The sequence below is a fragment of the Pagrus major genome, chromosome 19 (assembly GCF_040436345.1).
Source record: "Pagrus major chromosome 19, Pma_NU_1.0".
NCBI classification, from domain to species: domain Eukaryota; kingdom Metazoa; phylum Chordata; class Actinopteri; order Spariformes; family Sparidae; genus Pagrus; species Pagrus major.
In genome coordinates, this window is record NC_133233.1 from 21,153,303 (window position 1) to 21,169,138 (window position 15,836).

The following is a 15,836-nucleotide window of genomic DNA, read 5'->3' on the forward strand; positions in this document are numbered from 1 at the left end:
AGAGAGAGATGGTGCTATCGGAGTAGGGCTGAAGGAGGAGGAGGAGGTGGAGGAGGAGGAGTGGTACTATTGTGTAAGATCTTGCGTGTGTTTGTTTGTGTGTGTGCCGGCTGTCGGCCCCAGAGAGAGACTGGCCAGGACAATATGTAGCTCCGATGTAATTCATTCATCATCGCAGTGTGTGTGTGTGTGTGTGTGTGAGAGAGAGAGAGAGAGAGAGAGAGAGAGAGAGAGAGTCGTAGTGGGGGTGTGTGAGTGTGTTTGTGTGTCAGACGGTATTCCTGCTCGTCTCGCTCCACCAGTTAAGTTAAATCAGAGGCAGCCACTGGCACACCGCGGTGGTCTCTCTATCTCTCGGTCTGTCCTGCTCTGAAAGCATCAACAACCTCCTGGTCCTGCTCCACAGGTAAGAGCTCGCGTTACCCCATTCTCAGGAACTTTTAAAAATAATGATTTGCAAGTCTAACTCCATGAACTTTTTAAAATTCGACTTTTTTTGCAAGAGCCTCTCTCATTGGATCATCAAATATTAAGTCGTTACGGCTGCTTTTTAGTTGTTTCCAATGTTCCAACTAGGCGCGAAAAGGTTTCAGGTTCTGTAAATATTTATCTCATAACCTCTTTGTTATAAATCTCTCATATTACCTTGGGAACCGACACAATGTGGTAATCGCAGAGAGCAAAATGTTAGATGTATTCAGTGACATAATGGGCACTACATGTTGTTGCTGTTTGTTCAAGTAGTTCATGTGAAAGTCCTGTGTGTGTGTGCAGAGCCTTTAATAGAGCCACTGTAGCTGTGCGGTTGGCATGGGAAGAATCCAGAACTGCTTCATGCAAACTATAAGAAGGGAAGGATGGAGGCTATAGTTTGGTTTACATTGTCTCGTATTCCCGAAGAGAATTAGATCAGCTTCCTGATAAACAATAGCCCCGCGCTCCCTGAAAATCCACACTTATGAGGAGTTCAATCCTCAGACAGGAAGGATAAGGGAAGATGCTGAATAACAGGGAAAGGTCACAGAAAAAAAAAAGAGCAGGTGAAATTTAGTTTTCTGCATTGTTAGTCAGGGAGTAAGGTGGGAAACATGTTGAGGAAGAGAGGAAAAGACCCTCCTGGGTTGTTCGGAGTGACAGCTGCTCAGTATCATGCTCTTAAAGGAGCACTATGTCAAATTTTTAATCGGAAGGGACAGATTGTTTTAGTTTTGTTTGTCATTTTGTTTTTTTATGTCTAAACAAACTAAATAAACAAACTCTGTTTGTTTTCACGACTGAATAAACCGAATAAACAAAAACTGACCTTAGGACAACACAATTCCATACTGTTTTACTTTGTTTATATGTGGCGGACCCTGCCACCTTTCTAGCTTCAAACAGTGTTCTGGGGACCTTATTTTCCTCTGAGAACAGCTTGTTTATTCATTATTATAGAAAAAATAAACATTTCTTAGTTTATCTCATTAATATTGTAAATATTAAAATTCCAAAATTACATAGTGCCCCTTTAAAACGAGAGCTCTGTATGGGTTTCACTTTTACAGCCCTTTACTTCCCAACCTAATGTTTCTATACCGACATAAAAGCTACACTGAGGGTCAGTAAATGTATTACATGATATAATCTCAGGTTCTCCAGTGAAATACTCTACTAACAAACTCTCCATATGATTGAAATAAGAGAAGAGAAGAGGCTTTAGAATGTGTTTTGTTTTTGTGATTGAAAATGCCGGTGGCTTGTTTCTTAAAAATACAGGACAGGAAATGAATGGACGCTTAACAGGCTGTAAGTTTGTGCTGTCACATGAAAGAGCAGTTTTATAAACAGAAAAATTCAGACATGGTCACTGAAGCCAATATTTCCATTAGCCCCCTTTCCTGCGCGCAGAAGTCAAGTCCTCATTTAGGTCATGGACACCGTCACTCTGTCACACGCACAATCAATCAAAATCTTCTGTTCTTTCTCTTTCTGAATATATACGTTCAATATACATCTCGTAATCGTCTTAGTTGCGCGGCAGAATCAGACTTCGCAGGGTTTCTTTTGTGGCAGTAGGTGAGTTTACACTTGGTCAAGTTTCCTACTTCAAAAACCCTTCAGGTAAAGTGACACTCTTGTAAGTTGAGACAGGAGGAAGTGAGTTGTAGGAGGCTGCGGTTGAGGTGTGCTTCACTTTTAGACACCCATATTATTACTCTACAAGGTGTAGTGGTGGCCGATTAAGCTGTAATGGGGTTTTGAGACTGGCATTCTTTGGTGGTAGGTTCAATTTGTGTTCCTGCAGCATGTTTAAAGCAATATTATGTAGAATATTGCCCCCCCAAAACTCATTACGTCATCACAATGTTATGTGTTGAAAACTTTTGAAGTAAACATGTATGTAACGCTGTGATCCTACCCTCTCAACGAAGTTACATAGTGCAGAAACAAGTGATAGGCTGAGACAGAGAAACCATTCACCCTATTACAAGACACTGAACCATCAACATGATTTTGAAGCTGATATTTTAAGGTAAAAAGTTCAATTATGTCACTTTAAAGATAAAAGAAAAGTTTAGTTTACAGGCACCCGTTGACCTGAAATGAGGCCTAAACGAGTGAATGATCATGAGCTGGGCGGCTGAGGCGGTGTGTTCCTAGTAAGATGAACCTCACTTCATAATGGGCTGATATAAATCATTAACTCCATCAACCAGACATTTTAGTGGCTCTCTCTGAGGGCAGCCAGATGGTGGTGCTCATGTCAGAGCAGCCGGGCCGAGGGCAGCCTCAGATAGCTCTGTTGATGGGATTCAACCCAAGCTCTGTCTAATTTGGCCCGTCCAGATGTGAAGATGAAACTTTCGAAGGACTTCCCATGATCCCTGGGAAGAGGCCCCATTTAAACACCCCTGAAATAGGATTAGGAATGGAATGTCGCTACTACAGTGGCATTCGGGAGCCGAAATGTCCCCAAACTTCCTCCTGATCCTGATCTTATCATTCACTGTAAGCAGCTGTGTGGTTGCAAACAGTGCCGAGCCTCGCTGTGCATTGTCGTGCCCCAGAGGATGCAGCTTGTTTGTGAACCTTGTGAAGTGGGTGTTTACCTTCCTGTCTGTGGTCACCCAGGGTTTATGGCTGTCATTCAGTAATGTGCCATCTCACTCGGAGCTATAGCTCGCTGGACACGGCTGCAGTAAATCACCTGCTCGAGTTGCCTTCTGTCCTTGCCACCTCACCTTTATTATGGGCCTCACTTACATATATAGGCAGCAATAACTTTCAGCTTTGTTTATATTCCTCCCTCGCCTTGAGCATCTCCCTCATGGAAAAACACCAGCGGTTAAAATGCCAACCCTACCAATAACAGTAAAAGGCAAGTGGTGTCAATTTTCTCTCATATTTCCATTTGCGGTCATCAGAAATCTTCGCAGCATCAAGAGATTGTCTAAAACGCTTTCAAATCCCTAAACTGAGTAAATGATATGTGCTGTCGCTCTCTTCTGCCTAGTTTAAATTTACAGCCACCCACTGTTATAATCATTAAAGAAAGAAAACACATGTACAATAAATCCAGGGGATGACATCTGTGTTGGTGCTTTACCGTACACCTACTAGAGCAGGGCCTGTGCAGGAAACTCGCAGAGATATTTCATTATTCTGTTGCCCTTGGCAGCCACACATCTTCCACGCTCGACAATCCACACATCTGCAACCGATACGGCTGTTGCTTTAGTGCTTTTTTTGAAAGAATTCATCCACCGAAACCTGGTGGAAAATGAGAAGATCTTTGACTTGGAGATAAAGTGGTTCGAGTGGAGGGGCTCAGACTGTCTTAATGCCAACCAGAGGCAGCAGGAATGCAGATAGGGAAGGTTTTTATAAGTGCGCAGTTCCACAGTAGCTGCAACAGCAACAGCAAAGGGCAATTTTTTAAATGTTTTTTTTTATATAAACACATTTCTGGATTGGCTGACTTGGGCCAGTTTTTACTTTTTAAAATTACTTGTGTTAAACTAATTTGTTAAGTCGTCATTGAAGCGCCATCGCCAGGCAGCTGAGTTAAGGTGGGCCGCACACTGTCACCACAAAGAGCCTTGAGCAAAGAGAGTAAACTAGGTAGGAAGAAGGGAAACTCGACAGGAAGGAGGAAACGAAGATGGCATATGAGACTAAAACAGAGGGAGAGAAAGAAAGGGATGAAATGAAGGGTATCAAGGCTGGAAGGAGCTCTTTTTATCTCTCTTATTTCTATTTGAAAAGTTAGCAAATATGTATTTTTTGCCAAAAAAGTACAGTATATCACGAGCCTGTGCCACAAAACTATAAATTAGTCACTTAAAGACGTCATATTTAGGGTTTTTGCCTTTCTTTTATTGTGTTTTGTAGCATTTCTTGTTCATGTTAAAGGTCAAAGTCAATCCTTTACTTCCGTAACGTATGTGCGTCACTTTGTAACAGGCATTGTATACATTTATATTTTTATTATAAAATACACTCCAGTCAGTCAGCAGACCTACAGTTGCTACTGCTGTAGCGGCGTTATTTTAGATCACACTACCTTACTCGGCATGACCCGCCCTACTCTGCCTCTGATTGGTTACATCTTGCCCGATAAGTAATGCGCATATGCAACACTCATCAAAGATTGAACAGAGGTGAGATATCTCACTCTGTAGCTAAAACGGTGAGATGAGAGGAGTAAAATCTTGACACTAGAATGCCATCTTGTGGCTAAAACACCTGCTTAGTTTAGTCAAACTGCTAATCAGAGGATTTCTATTGTGGGAAGTTCACAATAATATTCAACTTCATATTGTAAAGGAACAGTCCATAAAATTGTTGTTTTATTGGTTGTATGTGCTACTTGTCCATGTTTGAGCTCTCCTGGCATCTGTTTGGTTGTAGTACGACCACAAACATGCTGTCATTTTCATGCAATTAGTAGCACTAACTATCTTTGCAGCAATGGTAATAGTACACATCAGGTTTATGCTAATATTATTACATCAGCCACACTAATGATGCTCGCTAAGCTATTCTATTAAACATAAAGACTCTCAGCAATTTGTTTTTTAGTCCCATTCCACATTCTGCTTGTACAAAAGCAGCCCCAAGGCAAAATTTCCGCAGCACGCAGGTTTGATTTTCTCACAGAGCAAAGTTTCCACAGAGCCGAATCCCTGCTGTCCTGTTTGTTTAGGTGTGTACTGATTAGAAGTTCTCATGCTGGGTACAATGTATCTCCGCACACCGAGGGTTTGAAACGTGACATGTCTTTTACAGTGACTGGAGTCTCAACCCTCTCCTTCTCTCTCTCCTCCCTCGCTCCCCTCAGTACCTCGGTGTTTAATGGCGTTGTTACCCGAGCTCGCACTTTGCCATGCAGTCTTCATTAACACAGGTCGTAACACGAGGCATAAATGTTCTCCTTCCGGGTGCTGACGGTCCACCCAGATGGACGGACCATTTGATAAACACTGTACAGTTTTACTGTTGCCGTTCATTAGCCGAGAGACGATTTAAAGGAGAGGGGAGAAGGCAGACTGTCTGAATAATGATGTTTCAAAGGGCATTTTTGGAATATTGAATAACATACAACATCTGTTTCTCATGGCTTCTTATTTTACAGAAATAACATAAAGCGTCAGGATGGCTTTAATGTGCAGGTCTTTAATGAGCTGGTGTAGGGTGAGCACTTTCATGGGTGCTCGTGTGGATTAGCGTTTATGGACCATGCCAGCGGTAATGATGACTCTTCCCCCAGACTGCCTGTGACATTTTTGTTGTGTTTCTTTTATAGGACTTGCTGAGGCCTTCGCCCAAGGCCTGTATCAGTCACCACAGACGCACCCTGCCGACAGGGCCCCCTGTTTAAAAGTCCCAGGATCTGGCACTAAAAAGGGAAAATGCCGAATATAACGGCAGAGACGACAGAAGGGATAGCTCTGACATGCGGCATGTCTGGAAGCCATGAATTCATCTTCACCCTGGTGCCCATCGTCTACGGCTGTATCTTTGTCATCGGCATCGTCGGGAACAGTATGGTGGTGGCTGTCATCTACTGCTACATGAAGCTCAAGACGGTGGCCAACATTTTTGTGCTCAACCTCGCTATTTCTGACCTCACCTTCCTCATCACTCTGCCCATGTGGGCCACCTTCACGGCCACCGGCTATCACTGGCCCTTCGGAGGATTCCTTTGCAAGGCCAGCGCAGGGCTGGTGATTTTCAACCTCTACACCAGCATCTTCTTCCTCACGGCACTCAGCATCGACCGCTACCTCGCCATCGTCCACCCGGTGCGATCACGCAGGTTCCGCACTGTGCTGTACGCACGCATCACCTGTGTGGTGATCTGGCTTTTTGCTTTTGTGCTGAGTGTGCCCACAGCGCTCACCAGGGACGTCCACAACATCGCAGACTTTAACACGACAGTGTGTGGCATTCTGCACACGAAAATTGAAAATGCTGTGAAGTTGAAGGAGCTCCTGCTGGCCATCGGCCTGATGAAAAGCCTGCTGGGCTTCCTGGTGCCCTTCATCATCATCATTACCTGTTACTGCCTCATCGGACGGGCGCTGCTGGGCGCGAAACACATCCAGAAAAGCTCCCGTTCTCGTGAGGATGAGGTGCTGCGCATGCTTGCAGCAGCTGTCCTGGCCTTCTTCCTTTGCTGGGTGCCCCATCAGGTGTTCCACTTGATACAGGTGCTCACCCAGCTGACACTGTCGGAGAACTGCGCCATCCTAGAAATCATCGACACCGCCATGCCCTTCACCATCTGCATCGCCTACTTCAACAGCTGTGTTAACCCCATCGTGTACGGCTTTGTTGGGAACAACTTCCGCAAAAACTTACTGCGCTTGTTGTGCTGCTCACCGGGTGGAGCGACCAGGCCTCACCCGAGCATCAGCTCCAAGATGAGCACCCTCTCTTTTCGTGCCTCTGAGGCCCTGAGCCTCACGGCCAAAAGTAAGGCCTCCTCTGACGTAAAGTGAGAGAAAAATCAAGACAGAGGGTACAAGTTCACTCTCCCCGCTCTTTTGGTTTGTGGTAAAGAGGCCGGGGATGGAGACATTCCATGCTTTTAAAACCCCAACTGTATTACCAAGCACTGAACCATGCAGAATGGTTGAAATGTTGTATTCATGTCAGTCCAAGACACAATCACTACCTTGTTCAAGGCTTATTTGCAGAATAATTATTCATAAACCATTGCATGTCACACAAAACGAGAAAAGACTATAATTAATCCCATTTTTTATATATATATATATATAAGATGCATGCACTGCAGGATTTTGTGTGCCTTCAGGATACAGTGCAGTAATATATTGTCCAGTGATAACCGTTGTGTGTGCTCAGCAGGTCGTTCACCAGTCGGAGCAGTGATCAAGTGCTCGGCGAAGATGCCAAAGCTAAAAAAAATAAAAATAAAGATCATACGCCACCCATGCATGCTCTGTCTATACATGGAACAATTAAACAAGTGTAGCAAAATTTGTGATGTGAGTTTATATCAACGAATAAAAACATATTGAAAGTTGCTGTATGTGGAAATGTTGAATGATAAATGATGTTCTCCTTGTTGTGTATAATACGTGTTTGCATAATAAGATTGAAATGCTGAAAAGTGTCCTACTCTGGGAGTAACAAGCTGTACAAAAAAAGAGTGCTACACAAACACTCCAGGTAGGGTGGTCATTGTCCATATTTCTGGTAGTTGTCTGTGGTATTTAAACATGTTGATAGTTTTTTTTTCCTACTCTGTAAGTGTACAGTTTGTGAATATATGAAAATATGAATAAAATGAAACAATCCACAGTTCTTAGGTGATTTTTTTTTTCCTTCTCTCATGATGAAAGTCTCATTAGTCATGATCTCAGTCATTAGTGACCAAACCATCCAGAAATAAGAGTTGATCTAACGTTAAGTAAGAATCAAGTGACCTTGGCTTAAAATGTCCACATGCACCTCGAGCATCTATTAATCATTGACCACACATCACACAGGCCTCAGTTCTTCCATGCAACACCTAAAAATAACAGGTGCACCGTGCAAGATCTTTTTTGGGGGGGGGGGATGTATGACATGTTGCTGCAGCACAGATGGGGATTGGTGGACGGGCGGCAGGTTCGGGCTTATAAATGCTGTCGAGCAATGAGATCAGCCTCACTGCAACCATGAGGGTCCTCGTGCTTTTCGGATTGGTGGCTGTTGCCCTGGCTGATGTCGCTCGCTTCGAGGGGTAAATATGTAGTCTCTGTTAAAGCATAAAGACATCATATTTCCATCAATTATGTGTGACAGTATTGCTATAAAAATGGTTAATCAGTAAGTTATGGACTGACGTAAGCAGGATGACATACTGTAAAGTGAGTCATAACCTGTTTACTGTGTATTAGAGGAGATATTTAGCCAATGTTAACAAGCGAACCGAGTCAGAACAGTACAGGGCAGCATCCTGTTTCAGTGTCATTAGTCTGCCATCAATTGAGAGCATGTCAATATTAATATTTGGCCATTGGTGAACAATTTGTTAAAGCAAGTGGGTGGCGTTTTATGAGAAAGACAGACAAAAGGACTGATTTGCTCAGATTCAGCAGTATTGTACATTGTTATTTACGTGGATCAAATCAGGAGCTTCAACAGCTTCAAGGCCTCCCAGAAACCATTCGACCACTATAACAGAACAGAAATAAAACAACTTTTGAAGGGGAAAGTGATGCAATAGGGTAATTTTAACATTTAAGTATGTTGTTTACATGTAAGTCATTGGTTCTCAACCTAGGTTAAGGACCTAAGGGGGTCTTGAGATATTTTCCAGGGTTCGCCAAGCGGTCGTGGAGAAAAGAGACATATTTTAGACTGGGGAATAGTTGTTACATCACATTGCATGTACCAAAGATATAATTAGCCTTATAAAAAGATTTGCAAAAAAGAGAGAAATCCAATCCAAATGAAATTCTTAAAAACACTGACAATGCCTGCTGCTACTCAGCTCATTTTCAACATGCACTGTCTACGTTTTTAAGAATTTAAGTATGAAATAGCCTTCTAAAGAAAGGCTCTTCAACATTTTCGTCAGAAGAGTGCCTTGGATCTTTCTCGTTTTTGAACTTTAGCGTAAAAGCAGAGAGCGCCTTCATCAAGTTACACTCTAGACTTAATACATTTCATTGAGTCAAAGTGAGTGCGCACTTTCAGGAACACAATCCTGTTTTTTTCTGGGGGGTCACAACGCAAAGGTTGAGACCCACTGGTTTAATCCTCACCCGCACTTGTGAAGTTTGCCTCATAGTGTGAAGCACAAAATCAGCGGCCATCGTACCGTACTTGTGATCTCTCTCATTTTCTTTTCACCAGAGAGAAAGTGTTCCGTCTGAAGCCTGTGCAAGATGAGCATGTGACCTTCATTAAGGACCTGGCTAAGAGCATCGAGGTACCTTGCCGCCTGCTCTCTCTCACACACCTTATAGTGCTGTTCTCACTCACTACAGGGGTTTAATTGGTTTGCTAATTGTTTAAAAAGGGCTAAATTGGACCTGAAAAATCACTCAATGCCCAATCAGATATGCAAATAACATTAACTTAGATCAAATACTGTCAATATTTGCCGGCTCTTTGGCATCTCATCTCAAGTGTGAAATGAGAAGCTGAAATGCTGTGTTCAGATTTCATATCATCTCGACATGCTCATGTGTTTTCCTCTGGCGCCATCTGCAGGTTGATTTCTGGAGCCCCGAGAGTGCTGAGGTTGTGACCACCGGCACTGATGTGGACATCCGTGTGCCTGCCATCTACCTCGATATGCTGTACACCCTGCTGCAGCAGAGTGACATGGAGCACAGGCAAGTCACCAGAAGATGATGCAAAATTGAAGTATTTTTCAGATTTCAATCAAAAACTCCTTGAACATGAGGTTTAATGTGACTTTTTTAATGAATCCCCCCCCTCAGCGTCCTCATTGAGGATCTGCAGGCTGCTGTCGATGGACAGGCTGACCTGAAGCCCTCCCCCAGAGCCCACAGCTACACCAAGTACAACACCTGGAATGATGTAAGAAGCTAAAAAAGATCATCAAGTCACAATCTCTTCCCTGATTGGACTGTTATTTCATCTTCTTACTTGTTGAATTTCAGATCCTGTCCTGGATGTCCTCCATGGCCTCCTCCAACTCAGGTCTGATCAGCAGGCAGGTGATTGGAAACACCTACGAGGGACGCCCCATGACTCTTCTCAAGGTATCTCCAGACTCATCTCTTGTACTTTGTGTTGAGGATTTTGCATTTATCTACTAAAAATTACATCAAGCTAATGTTTCATGATTCCTTCTAACGACCACAGCTCGGTAAGGCGTCCAGCTCCACCAAGCCCGCTATCTTCATGGACTGTGGTATCCACGCCAGAGAGTGGATCTCTCCTGCTTTCTGCCAGTGGTTCGTCAAGGAGGTAAGGAGGACACCTGGGTTTGGGTGTGAAAAATATTAATACAGAGGCTTCCAAAGATTACAGCTTTCCATTCTTCCTCAGGCTCTGTCCACCTATGGCACTGACTCTCAGATGACCAGCCTGCTCGACCAGATGGATGTCTACGTTCTGCCCGTCTTCAACATTGATGGCTACGACTACACCCACAAGAGCGTATGTTACGACTTCAGGCCTAACTTTGGACTTCAAGCCAATAGAGTCCATGCTGTCCTGTTTATCTTGTCTGACATGTTTATTTTGTCCACTTCGGGGACTTTAGAACAGGATGTGGAGGAAGACTCGCTCCAGGAGATCTGGATCCAGCTGCGTTGGAGCTGATCCCAACAGGAACTTCGATGCCGGCTGGTGCTGTAAGTGAAACATATATGGTTACATCTTAAAGGGGTACTCCAGTGATTTTTTTGGTGCGCTTGCATGAAGATTAGGAGTTTACGAGCAACAGATTAAAAAAAGGATGGGTAAAATCTGTGCAGCCGAAGCCAAGATATCAATGAGTCACACCCTTAAAACCTTAAATACTACATTTCCCATGATGCATATTTCACTAGATTATACAGCCACATCTTTCAAACTCCACACCCCCAGTCTTTCTGTTATAAATTTATGGTCTCTCCTGAAACCACTGACCATATATAAAGATGCACAACATGACAGCTCCCTGAAAGTGAAGCCAAAACATCTTGATTGCCCCCTAGTGGCTCGCTGCAGTATAAGTCATAATAAACCCCCGCCCTCTCAGCAGATTGGAAAAAAAATCTAATTAAATGTCAAACACATTTTTCCCAAAGCTGGTTTCTGTCATTTTAGGGAGTTCTTGTCATGCTTATGTAAGTACAACTGTTCTTTCTTCTGAAAAGTTAGGTCTTAATTTGTTATTTAATGCTGGAAAACTATTTGTGAGGTCTCTGGCTCCAAATGACATCGTCAGAAAAATAAGGCAGCATTTCTATGTGGGATATTTTGGCTTCATTTTTTGGCTTCAAGTGGGAGTGTGTGCAGACCAAACCTCCAAGACGAGTGATTAAAACTTGGTATTTCACCCAGCTGGGTGTGGTTTTTCAGGAGTAGCAGCGCTCGCTTCGACGAGCTCCGTCACAGCCTGCGCTCTAAGTGCATGTTGCTTTTTTCAGTAATTGTGTATTTGACCTCATATCTACGTGTGAGGAATGTGATCATCTGCCTTGTAAGACAGTCTGGTTGATTTTATGAGATGTTTTCTGCCAGAAAGCCTCGAGGAAGCCTGTTTTTACAGCAGGATGTATTGGCTGAATGAATCTTGCACCTGACTTCCATGCAGGCGACTGGAAATTAGATTTTTACTTTTAGACTTAAAACTACTCGGTTAGGATTCACAGACACAAAAAGCAATGGTCACGAAAATCAGTTTGAAGTTTGAAGTTATTTCACACATTTCTGATGAAATTTGGAAAGTCTAGAAGAGCCGCACCATTAAATTATGCTATCCCCATGCAAGTTAGCCAAGGGCTAAACCGGAAGGATGCTCTGTGGGCCCTAAGATCCAGGTAATTTTATACCCAGGAAGTTGAACATTATTTTGGCTACAAACACAACTGAGCAAATTTTATAGGATCTCACCGAATTTCAGTTCATGGTGCGGACACGTCGTCATCTTTTTATATGTGAAGGGCTGAAACAGAATCACTATGACGTCAAAAATGCACATAGAGTGAAAAAGTATATAAGACATAATATAAAATACATATCTATTAATGCTTCCCCACAATGTAATCTTCATTGCAGCCATGGGGGCCTCCAGCAACCCCTGCAGCGACACCTTCTGCGGGTACACTCCCGAGTCTGAGATCGAGGTCAAGAATGTTGCCGACTTCATCCGCAGGAACAAGTCCACCATCAAGGCCTACCTCACCGTCCACTCCTACTCCCAGCTGCTGCTCTTCCCCTACTCCTACACCTACGATCTGGCTGCTGACCATAATGAGCTGGTAGGTCATCATTATATGCCATAGATATGTACTGTATATTGTCCATACAGCTGGGTATTAACTAGAAGGCTTGGCGAGTCACAATGGCTATATAATTATTCATCATGGTGGTGTCACATGCATCACTGCAGCAGCGCAATAACCAATCTGGTTCTTAAAGGTGAAAGTACTGTCACAATATGAATTATAATGACAGCAGATTTGGAAACCACTAATTAATGGAAAACTTCAATTATATTACATCTGTAAGGCCATTTTATTCACTAGACACAGACTGTATACCATGAAAGATGTCTGTATCATAGCATTTCCAGATGCGCATCTCAATTTGCCAGCAGAAAATTAACACTGATATGCTATGAACGTAAAAGAAACCAATTTTAGAATCTTTAAAGGTGTTTCGAAAGCTTAACCAAGAATCCAACCCCGGTCCCATTATGAGTCTTATCTAAAGGCCACATTTAGCTGCTGCAAATCATTTACTCCCTGCTCATACGCCTCATTCTCATGGCTCTTTTACCTCTCACTGGGGTGTCCGAGGGCTGCACAGCGAACACTCACACCCCTGCTCCAGCTCTCACACTAACTAACTGAGGCAGATCACACGTCTCTGCCTTCGCTATTACTCACTTGTAATTTAAGCTCTCCTCTGACACTTTACAGAACAAAAGAACTGCGGGTATCTGTCATAACTCATCTGTTTCTCCCAGAAATATCATTTCCTGCTCGTGCATTTCTCTGGGGTTTTCATTTCCTGTTGGAACTCACTGAGGCTTTTTAATATTTTCTGTAAGACCAGTAAAAAATGTTGAACTAGTGGGATGGTTGATGCTTCAGGGCAGAAAACATATATTTAGTGTCCTTACTTCTGGCTGTATTTTAATAGTTGTTTTGCTCTCTTTTTAAAAGAATTAAAGGTGCAGTGTGTAAGAATCAGCCACCTGTTTAATTTAAACCCAAAACAAACAGGGGGGAACATATCATGACAGCAACTTCTTACAGCTGTTAGCTGCCATTAGCTAGTTAGCTCAGTTAGCCGTGAAGCTAGCGGTCCAGGCCGGGAGCATTACACTGCTAACGTAGGAGCTTTGGACCAAGGCTAGCTGGCTAGCATGCTAACTTCAGTAGAGACATAGATTTCATCACAACTGTTTTTTTCTTCACAGTTTGTTGATAACTTTCGCACATTTTTGAATTGTTTCAACTAAAATTCTTACATGTTGCACCTTTAAGCTTAAACTTAAACTCCAAAGTTAAATTCATATCTTCAGTCATATCTTTTGGACTGTGGCAGAAAATCTGACCCTCAACAAATCATCCACAGGCTTGTTTAGGAAGCTGAAGGAGACGGGGAAGGTCTTATTTTTCTCACCATGTTACAATCTGCTCACATTTGGCCAATAAATTACACGTAAATCGCTGCAAATTGTTACTTACAGCACCTTTAAAGATGCAAAATGTAAAGAACATGAACAAAATTGACCAAGAGAATGTGAAGAAATACTGTAACAGTGTTGACATGACGTCTATGTAATGTTTTGCAGGGATATCTAATAAAGTTAGCATGCTAACTTTATTAGATATCCCTAGCCTTCGACTGTCCCAGTCCAAAGCTCCCTTGCTCCCTTGACCACTACCTGCACTGCTAACTGACCTAACTAGCAAATGGCAGCCACAGTTAGCGGCAGTCATACTGCATACTGCACCTTTGATATGGTTGAAAAACTTCTGTTTTGTCCTTTAACACATTAACCACTTTGTTTTCTTCTCTGTGTTGTAGATGAAGGTTGCTGAGGGAGCCTCTGCTGCTCTGCGTAGTCTGTATGGTACCAGATACACCAGTGGACCCGGTGCCACAACCATCTGTAAGTACAACCAATACTATTTGAAGCATGTTGAAACAGTGTATTGCTTGATTGCCTATATGATATTTATTATGATGTTTTCATGATGCACAATTGTCTTTTGAAAGATATGGCCTCTGGTAGCAACAAAAAGCAATGACTTAGCCTGAGAGAAAGCTATTTCTAGCAAACAAAGGATTTTTAGTTTTTTGGCTGTCCCAGGTCATCAGCATATCCCCCATATCTGAATAATCCCCCCTCTCCTTATCTGCCCTCAGACCCTGCTGCTGGTGGCTCTGACGACTGGGCCTACGACCTGGGTGTGAAGTATTCCTACACCTTCGAGTTGCGTGACACTGGTCGTTACGGCTTCCTGCTGCCCGAGTCTCAGATCAAGCCCACATGCGAGGAGACCATGCTGGCCGTCAAGTACATTGCCGCCTACGTGCAGAAGAACCTCTATTAAAGAGCGGAACTGCCAGGACCCCTGCCAACTCAGCTCCTCTGTACCAGCCCCCAGCCCCTCCAATCTCTCAGCCATCTCCAGCCCGTATCCATGGATACGGGGCACCACCCGCCATGTTTCCTCGCTGTGCTTGACAGAATGTCAAGATGAGTGCAAACAATAAAATCAATGATCCATCCCCACATGCTGAATCAATTTTTTTATGTGTATATGATAATATAGTGTCTGATGGACTGAGTCTTTGTCATTTGTGTGAAAAAACACAACAAAAACAGTGAAGTGTGGTGAAAGAAGTAATGCTTACACTTTACAGCCCATCACTAATAGGCCGGAAAACTTGTGCGCTGCCTTCAAGAGAACATAGTGAGACGCTGAAACTTGACAGGACGTCGAGTAGACGATACTTTTCAATCAGAGAAAGCACACGAGAAACAAAAGCAGCCTCTAATTTACTGTATCAGCCCCTTTGAACCCTGGTGATCCCTCTCGTTGAGCTGGCACCGCTCCAGTGGTGGAGGCCGGGCGGGTGGTGGGGGTGTATCGGTCTTTTAAGGATTTTAGTCCAGCAGCACAGTACGTGACGACCGCAGAGTACTCCTTGGCAGCGTCTCCGCTCGGCCAAGCATCTGCCTGAGTGGAGAAAATAAAGGAGCCAAAGATCAGCGGGGACTCTCACTGCACTGGCACACATTTGTGAAGCAGAAGGTAGAAATAGAAGGTATATTTCAGTGATTGCTTTTGTAAACAGTTGTAAATCAAAGGTTGGCAGTGCAGTACAATCACCAGCACTTTTTAAAGGCGCGCTGTGAAGTTTTGGAGAAGAAATTTGTGCTTTAAAATCACTTCAAAGGGCATTTTCAAGTGTCTTTCAAGGACGGAAAACGGAAAAAGGCAATGTCGGGAGTCGATATACGGTCATAAGAAAGCAGAGCTGCGAAAAAACAAAGAATTGCCATATATTTTGATAATCGTTTAATAATTCCAGTCATTTTTCAAGCAAAATGTAAAAATATTTGCTGGAAAATAAGGTCCCCAGAACACTGTTTGAAGCTAGAAAGGTGGCAGGGTCCGCCAAATATAAACAAA

The 15,836-nt window shown here is 43.2% G+C and overlaps 2 protein-coding genes across 3 annotated transcripts; both read left to right on the forward strand.

Annotated features, from left to right (window-relative positions):
* Nucleotides 1–246: 246 nt before the first annotated feature.
* agtr1b (angiotensin II receptor, type 1b) lies at nucleotides 247–7,809 on the forward strand. Its single transcript, XM_073488523.1, has 2 exons — nucleotides 247–406; nucleotides 5,786–7,809. Exon 2 carries the CDS (start codon nucleotides 5,892–5,894, stop codon nucleotides 6,981–6,983), a length of 1,092 nt encoding a protein of 363 aa, XP_073344624.1. The 5' UTR covers nucleotides 247–406; nucleotides 5,786–5,891; the 3' UTR covers nucleotides 6,984–7,809.
* Nucleotides 7,810–8,085: 276 nt separating this feature from the next.
* On the forward strand, nucleotides 8,086–14,932 carry cpb1 (carboxypeptidase B1 (tissue)). Of its 2 annotated transcripts, XM_073488038.1 has the most exons (11): nucleotides 8,086–8,233; nucleotides 9,352–9,427; nucleotides 9,712–9,836; nucleotides 9,945–10,044; nucleotides 10,128–10,229; nucleotides 10,333–10,437; nucleotides 10,519–10,629; nucleotides 10,736–10,826; nucleotides 12,238–12,440; nucleotides 14,221–14,305; nucleotides 14,563–14,932. In XM_073488038.1, the coding sequence occupies exons 1-11, from the start codon at nucleotides 8,133–8,135 to the stop codon at nucleotides 14,748–14,750; spliced, it is 1,287 nt and encodes a 428-aa protein (XP_073344139.1). In that variant the 5' UTR covers nucleotides 8,086–8,132; the 3' UTR covers nucleotides 14,751–14,932. The 2 variants fall into 2 exon arrangements, with proteins under 2 accessions (XP_073344139.1, XP_073344140.1); XM_073488039.1 differs by lacking the exon at nucleotides 8,086–8,233 and having other exon boundaries at nucleotides 9,712–9,840.
* The last annotated feature ends 904 nt before the right edge of the window (nucleotides 14,933–15,836 follow it).